General features: G+C 45.2%; 1 protein-coding gene across 5 annotated transcripts; it reads left to right on the top strand.

The window, feature by feature from the left end:
* The first annotated feature begins 1,251 nt into the window (after positions 1-1,251).
* LOC129838520 (uncharacterized) lies at positions 1,252-5,201 on the top strand. 5 transcript variants are annotated; one of them, XM_055905552.1, is made up of 3 exons: positions 1,252-2,241; positions 3,776-4,418; positions 4,780-5,201. In XM_055905552.1, the coding sequence occupies exons 1-3, from the start codon at positions 2,152-2,154 to the stop codon at positions 5,139-5,141; spliced, it is 1,095 nt and encodes a 364-aa protein (XP_055761527.1). In that variant the 5' UTR covers positions 1,252-2,151; the 3' UTR covers positions 5,142-5,201. The 5 variants fall into 5 exon arrangements, with proteins under 5 accessions (XP_055761527.1, XP_055761528.1, XP_055761530.1 ...); XM_055905553.1 differs by having other exon boundaries at positions 1,254-2,241; positions 3,772-4,418; XM_055905555.1 differs by having other exon boundaries at positions 2,220-2,295; positions 3,772-4,418.
* Positions 5,202-8,084: the final 2,883 nt, after the last annotated feature.

Here is an 8,084-nt window from a genome sequence, read left to right on the forward strand (position 1 = left end):
ATCGCCATCGCACTGCACACTATCCCATCTGGACAAGAGGAATACCTATGTAAGAATACTGTTCATTAACAACAGCTCAGCATTCAACAACATAGTACCTTCCGAGCTCATCATGAACCCCGCCCTTTGCAACTGGGTCCTGGACTTCCTGATGGGCTGCCCCCAGGTGGTGAAGGTAGGAAACAACACCTCCACTTCGCTGATCCTCAACACTGGGACCCCACAAGGATGCGTGCTCAGCCCCCTCCTGTACTCCCTGTTCATCCATGACTGCTTGGCCATGCACGCCTCCAACTCAATCTTCAAGTTTGCAGACGACACAACAGTGTAGGCCTGATTACCAACAATGACGAGACAGCCTACAGGGAGGAGGTGAGAGCCCTGGGAGTGTGGTGCCAGGAAAATAACCTCTCACCTAAAACTAAGGAGCTGATCGTGGACTTCAGGCAACAGCAGAGGGGAGCACCCCCCTATCCACATCGACGGGACAGCAGTGGAGAAGGTGGGAAGCTTCAAGTTCCTCGGTGTACACATCACTGACAAACTGAAATGGTCCACCCAAACAGACAGTGTGGTGAAGGAGGCGCAACAGCGCCTCTTCAACCTCAGGAGGCTGAAGAAATTTGGCTTGACACCTAAAACCCTCACAAACTTTTACAGATGCACAATTGAGAGCATCTTGTTGGGCTGTATCACCGCCTGGTACGGCAACTGCACCGCCCGCAACCACAGGGCTCTCCAGCGGGTGGTGCGGTCTGCCGAACGCAGCACCGGGGGCAAGTTTACCTGGCTTCCAGGACACCTACAGCACCTGATATCACAGGAAGGCCAAAAAGATAATAAGGACAACAACCACCCAAGCCACTGCCTGTTCACTCCTCTATCATCCAGAAGGTGAGGTCAGTACTGGTGCATCAAAGCTGGGACTGAGAGACTGAAAAACAGCTTCTATCTCAAGGCCATCAGACTGGTAAATAGCCACCACTAGCACATTAGAGGCTGCTGCCTATATACATAGGGCTCTGTGGCCTGCTGGAGGTCATTTTGCGGGGCTCTGCCAGTGCTCCTCCTGCTCAAAGGCGGAGGTAGCGGTCCTGCTGCTGGGTTGTTGCCCTCCTACGGCCTCCTCAACGTCTCCTGATGTACTGGCCTGTCTCCTGGTAGCGCCTCCATGCTCTGGACACTACGCTGACAGACACAGCAAACCTTCTTGCCACAGCTCGCATTGATGTGCCATCCTGGATGAGCTGCACTACCTGAGCCACTTGTGTGGGTTGTAGACTCCGTCTCATGCTACCACTAGAGTGAGAGCACCGCCAGCATTCAAAAGTGACCAAAACATAAGCCAGGAAGCATAGGAACTGAGAAGTGGTCTGTGGTCACCACCTGCAGAATCACTCCTTTATTGGGGGTGTCTTGCTAATTGCCTATAATTTCCACCTTTTGTCTATTCCATTTGCACAACAGCATGTGAAATGTATTGTCAATCAGTGTTGCTTCCAAAGTGGACAGTTTGATTTCAAAGAAGTGTGATTGACTTGGAGTTACATTGTGTTGTTTAAGTGTTCCCTTTATTTTTTGAGCAGTGTATAATCTAATGAAGTTAGATCTATAAACGTGTTTTGTTCCAGTAGGGGAGCCTAAAGATAACTAATCCACTTGGTTAGAGAGAAATTGTAATCTTTTTTTTTCTTTTTTCTTTCCCTTGTAGTTTGTATGTTTGGGGCAATTTTTTTCTTCCTCAAATACCCTACTTGGCAGGAAGAGGGTATTCTTTTGAAATATGCGCATGTCCAGCAGCCAACTGAGCCAAGCTAACTTAGACGTTTTAAAGTGATGTGTATTTAATCTTCAAGGGTGCATTTACATAGAGGGGGACGTTTTCCCCAATAGTGTGACCAAACGGCCCCTTTTTAAAGTTTCTGTTTTAATTTAATAACAATGTTTTTTAAATTCTGCCACTTGTGTGTTTGTCTAAGGATATCCATTATGTACATATCTAAATCTTACCAAACGTAGCTTTTTTCTGTCAGAAAATAGACATTTCCATTGCGCAAAACCGTGACACGCTGGGGGGTAGATCTTGACAGCTGTCTTTATTTCCCACCCTATTTGTAAACGGAGATCGGTTTTAACGGACGTGTCAGATGAATGCTTGAATCTACTAAACCGGTTAATTCACAGAAAGAAGACGGTGGACAGATTTTCAACTGCTATGAGGATACTCGATTTCTTCATGCGGTACAGATGCATAAGCAGGGCCTAAAATTAACACCCACCACCTGCCAAATGACGGTAGATTTTGGCATTGGAGGGTAAAATGTCTATTTCACCAGCCACGTTTGCAGGTGATCAGGGCTCCACAGTGCGAGCATTTCCCTCGCATTCATTTGGCGAATAAAAATAGTCAAGTATGATCTCATGTATAGTAAAACAAATGCTGCAATAGCTGTTTTCAAAGCATTTCCGACGTTTTGTTTCGTGGCTGGTCAATTACTCGCACAAAGTCAAAGAACTACGACTCCTATGTAGCGCTGCAACACTGCCTGGCTGTGCGCACGTGAAGAGCTGAGTGACATATTTTTAGAAGCGCTGCGCACATGCATAAAAATTAGTCTAATTTACTTGAAACGAAAGTCTACTGAAGTGAGACTTTGTTGTTGTGTTTCTCGGCTATTTACAATGTTTTGTTCACAAGTTAGGTTGTTTTTCTATGTTTGAGTTTTAAATGCTAGGGAAGAGAAGCCCACGCTTCTACTAGTCAGCCTGAAACTCACAGCCACAAACATGACTCTAGTCGCGCTGCCACAGTAACCTCCCGACCTTAAAGGCGGTAGGTGAAATGTTTTGTCTCATCTGTGATATTTTGGTTAAAAGACTCAGGTCACAAAACATTTAATTAAACATTATACCACGTTAGTTACTTCTTACTAAACAATACATTTATTGTTTTAGAAACATTACAAAGCATGTTCATCAATTTTGTTGTGTTTTGTTAGTGTAATTTTATGGGCAAAATATATTTGGGCTGGTAAAAAAAATTAGTGGCTGGTAGAGATTTTTTCATCTAACGTTACCTGCCACAGTGGCTGCTAGACCAAAAGTAATTTTTATACCCTGTACATAATGCTGTGAACTCTGCCTGCTGTGTGGGGTGTTGGCTTGGTTTGAAGAAGTTTCATGAAACTGTGTATGTCTAAATGACACTGAGCTATTTAACCATGTCAGAATTTGCTTAACATAAGTCATTGGGCATCAAAAAGTAGAGCACATTTACAAAGGAATGTTTCTGATCCAAATTGACATGTAACACAGTTGCTTACAGCAGCACATGGATACAAATATGTTTGTGTTGAGTCCAAAGCTTACTTCGCTTTTTTGGTCTAATATGGACCAAAGCAATTTGTACTGTCTAATGCTTCATTGTAACACTAATAGCCTACTGTAAGTCTTATCTGTATACCTATATATATATATGTGTGTGTGTGTGTGTGTGTGTGTGTGTGTGTGTGTATATATATATATATGTGTGTGTATATATATATGTGTGTATATATATATGTGTATATATATGTATACCAATGTGTGTGTGTGTGTGTGTGTGTGTGTGTGTGTGTGTGTGTCGGATCCAACAACCTTGCATGTGTCTGTGTATTTAGGTATACATTAATTTAACTTGAGGCATAACGTTTTTTGTTTAACCCATATTTTCTCCCTCTGTCATTAAACTTCTACTCCTGCTCTAATTCTTCTCCCTGTTCTTTCCCCCAGTAAGTCCCACTCTGGGTCAGACATGTCTGTGATAGTGGGAGAGGGGCGGTTCATAGCCTGGAGGGTCACCAGAAGCATCACCTACTACTGCACCAGCGATACCCCTGCCCCCTCTCCTCCCACCTCCTCCTTATCCTCCCATCTAGACTCTCCTCTTCCCTCCCCCTCCTACTCCCTCTCCACCCCCTTTATCTCAGACATGCCCTCTCACCCCACCGCTTCCTCAACTTTCACCCCTTCATTTTCGCATGTACCAACCCTTTCTCCATCCTCACCCTCCTCCTCCCCCCGTCCCCTCCTCCTGCTCCTCCCGTGGCTTGGCGCCCGACCGGGGGCCATGGCGAAGTACCGGGACCTCTACCTGGAACGCGGCCTGGACATCCTATCTGTGGAGAGCACTGTGTGGCACTTCCTGTGGCCTCGCTGGGGGCTGGAGTATGGGTCTGAGGTCCTGGAGGTCCTGGGAGACCCGCGTTTCAAAGGGCGCCCCCTTCTGGTCCACGCCTTCTCCATCGGTGGGTACACCTTCACCCAGCTACTCAGCCAGATGACCAGGGAGCCACACAAGTACCCAGGCCTGGCCCAACGGGTCGTAGGACATGTCTATGACAGCATGGTGGCCGGGTCGCTGGAGCATATGGCTACAGGTGAGAGAGAGGGGAAGGAAAGGAGGTAGGATTGTCGGTTTGTATTATTTGGAAAGGAGAGGGATCTGTTACTGAGACGGTGTGGATGTGTGAGAGAGAAAAGGCCTACACTTTACGTCCTTGTTTGTCACAATGGTGCTTTTTGTGATGAAGACCTAGTAATCATACTCCCACCTTACCTGCTCCACAATATTGTATTGTATTCAAATATATTTGCTGACTTAGAGGAGGACTTTCACACATGATAGTATGTTATTGTGTTTACTGTATGGGGAAATTACATAGGCCTATCCCATTGAATTAGCAAGAATTGAAATGTAATTAATAAAATAACCTGTGTGTGTCTATGTGTGTGCCTCAGGCCTGGGCAAGACCCTGTTCCCTCGTATCGAGCCCCTGGTGCGATACACCGCTCTGCTCTACTTCTGGCTCTTCAAATCCCAGACGGTGCACTACTATGACAACTCAGTCCAGGTCTTCTACAACAGCCCCGTCACCGCCCCGGCGCTCTTCTTTTTCTGCGAGAACGACGCGATGTGCGACCCCGTCGCCATGGAGGCGGTCCTCGACTTCTGGAGGAAGCGGGGCGTTGCTGTGGAAACCAGGAAGTGGAAGGAGTCTGTGCACGCTGCTCATCTACGCTGTCACCCAGAGGAGTACCTCTCCACGTTGGAAAAATTTATGATCTCGCTCAACATCGCCCCCCTCAGGGAGAAGATGTGAATGGCTCATGTGCTAATCACAGTTTGATAATTCAATAAAGCCTGCATACTCATGTTCAAATGAAGTCTGCATTATTTACTTCCCGGTTGCAATAATAACAACATATCTCCTAGCATTTGTTTACCTATTATTATTATCATTGCCAAGGCCTTGTGGGAACATGTACAGATATAGCATCTTCATTTTACCAGCATTGTTGTAGCAAAACAATCCTGCAGCAACGTTTAGTCCATAATGTTGCTTGATCGGTGGTTAGGCTATTAGCTGGACAAAAGTAGGCTACATGAAAAGTGCAATACTGTTAATATAACCGTGTGTTAGTGTGGGTTTTCACTGAATTTATGTAGATCACCAAGGCTCATCTGTATTTCCTGTGGTCCAGGATCCGAGTTTGGGAAACCCTGGTCTGTGACAGTTCATACGCACCAGATAACAGCAAGGTCACTATGTTAACGGTGAAACACATGACAGACACAGCTCACTATACGTTGACTCGCAATAGATATTTATTTAGTATTTATTGTAAATATTGATTGTAATTGTTTTTACATGAGTATATATTCATTCTCAATAGCTGGTCACAGGGAGTACAGTGGGAGAGAGAGGGAGAGGAAACATTTTGAAGATGAGAAAGAACTGAAGAGAAAGAATACAGAAAGAGTGAGGGTAACAAGAAAGGAAATAAATAGAAAAGAAACACAGTAGATAGGGAAGAGATAATATGAGGTGGGAAAAAAGAGAGGCTACTGAGAAGTCTGGACAAGAATTCCCAAGATGAGCTATATGTAAACCAAGTCTCCTGTCATCACAGTCCAAATACAGTATCATGTAATCTGCTTTCTCCTGTTTGTAACTTCTCTGATCCAACCCAAGAGGGTGGAGTTAAAACAGTGATATGCAATTTCCAAGCGTTGCTGACAAGATAACACAAAAGGTGATGTCTACACCTATGTTTGATGGTCAGCGATTAAAATGGTGCCATGTAAAACCTAAAAAAATGGCCCCTGTTGGCTGGGCAGGCCATTTTGCTATTCCGCCACAGCCGGACAATGTATTTTCCTTCATATTTGCTATACCAAACATAACACAGAAAAGGTGATGTCTACCCCTATGTTTTGATGGTTTAACATTACATTTTTGCCATGTACAACCTAAAAAATGCTGCCAAAATACAGTTAAACAAAGGACAAGAATCCAAAATGAGTTATATGTAAAACAAGTCTCATTTTGTCCTGTCATCACAGTCCATATAGCATACCGGCTGCTTTCCCCTGCTGTTGCTCACTTCTCTGATCTTACCCGAGAGTTCAAAGTTCATAACAACAGTGATACTCAATTCCCAAGATTTGCTGCCTCAGTTTTTCTCCACACTGTATGCTTCCTCCCATGCATCAGGCTTGTCCAAGCCAGGGTCAGCCCTCTTCAGTCACAGAGAACCACAACCAGGCCCTGTCCTGGAAGTAGTTAATGACTGTCAACTCTATGAGTAGCTACTAACACAATCTGTGGGTGGTTTTCTTTTCATGCATTTCCAGCATTTAATTGTTTTATTTTAAATTGAACCCTTATTTAACTAGGCAAGTCAGTTAAGAACAAATTCTTACCGGGGAACAGTGGGTTAAGTGCCTTGTTCAGGGACAGAACGACAGAGCATCTGTTGCATATAAATGATAAAGTGTGGACAACAATGCTATGCAGCAGAATTTTTTCCCCCTCTGCAATTCGATGTAGTTTGTATTCAACTTTTTTGTCTAGACAGTACATTTGTTTTGGTCTCAGAAAACAGAGTTGTTAATGAGGAGTTAAAGGCTTAACTTGTGGTGAGGTATCTTGGCCAAGGGTACATCCTGTGAAATCCCATCCCCATGTGATATTGACTGCACACACCCCAGTAGGCATATGTTTGCACTTGAGGAACAACCTATGCCTAACCTCTGGCACCGGCACAAAGAGACTTTGAACCATACATAAATACGGGGTAGAACTGTTGATATTGTGAACGTAGCCTTGTTGGGCTGTCCGTCCCAGGTGTGGCTCATTGTTGATTAAGGGTGTGACCCACAGTATTTAAGTCAGCTCTGTTTGTTCAGTCAGGGGTTCCCATTTACTATGTTATGGTCGACGTACCGTTGGAGGACGGTGACGGTTTAGCAAAAATAAATATGGAACTGTGGCAATTTTATACATAGTGTTTTAGGCTTAGTGCCATTGGCTCCACTAGACTTGAGGCTACAGATATAGTATTTTGTGTATTTCCCCCACATTACATACAGTAAGTAGGAAGAAAGGAGAGTTGGATAAAAAAAAACAATGGGTCAAATAGTATCAAGATTAAAATACTATTGGATGCATGAACACCATTATAGTCCTATGGTTTATGGAGAACAGGGAGCTATTCTACAATAACTATGCTGATCTCACCCCAGCCAAGGTAAGCACTCTTCAGAGGACCACCACCAGCCCTACGATGGAGGGTATGAGACTTCTTCGGAGGACTACCACCAGCCCTACGATGGAGAGTATGAGACCTCTTCGGAGGACCACCACCAGCCCTACGATGGAGGGTATGAGACCTCTTCAGAGGACTACCACCAGCCCTACGATGGAGGGTATGAGACCTCTTCAGAGGACCACCACCAGCCCTACGATGGAGGGTATGAGACCTCTTCAGAGGATTACCACCAGCCCCTACAATGGAGGGTATGAGACCTCTTCAGAGGACTACCACCAGCCCTACGATGGAGGGTATGAGACCTCTTCGGAGGACCACCACCAGCCCTACGATGGAGGGTATGAGACCTCTTCGGAGGACCACCACGAGCCCGTACGATGGAGGGTATGAGAACTCTTCAGAGGACCACCACCAGCCCCTACGATGGAGGGTATGAGACCTCTTCAGAGGACTACCACCAGCTACGATGGAGGGTATGAGACCTCTTCAGA

Source organism: Salvelinus fontinalis, chromosome 39, assembly GCF_029448725.1.
Source record: "Salvelinus fontinalis isolate EN_2023a chromosome 39, ASM2944872v1, whole genome shotgun sequence".
In the NCBI taxonomy this organism is placed as follows: domain Eukaryota; kingdom Metazoa; phylum Chordata; class Actinopteri; order Salmoniformes; family Salmonidae; genus Salvelinus; species Salvelinus fontinalis.

Bases quoted from the DNA above. Each gene is read 5' to 3' on its own strand.
- LOC129838520 (XM_055905552.1), top strand. From the start codon at position 2,152: ATGCTTGAATCTACTAAACCGGTTAATTCACAGAAAGAAGACGGTGGA. The intron at 2,242-3,775 runs GTACAGATGCAT...TCCCCCAGTAAG, and splicing joins ATACTCGATTTCTTCATGCG to TCCCACTCTGGGTCAGACAT. The intron at 4,419-4,779 runs GTGAGAGAGAGG...TGTGTGCCTCAG, and splicing joins GCTGGAGCATATGGCTACAG to GCCTGGGCAAGACCCTGTTC.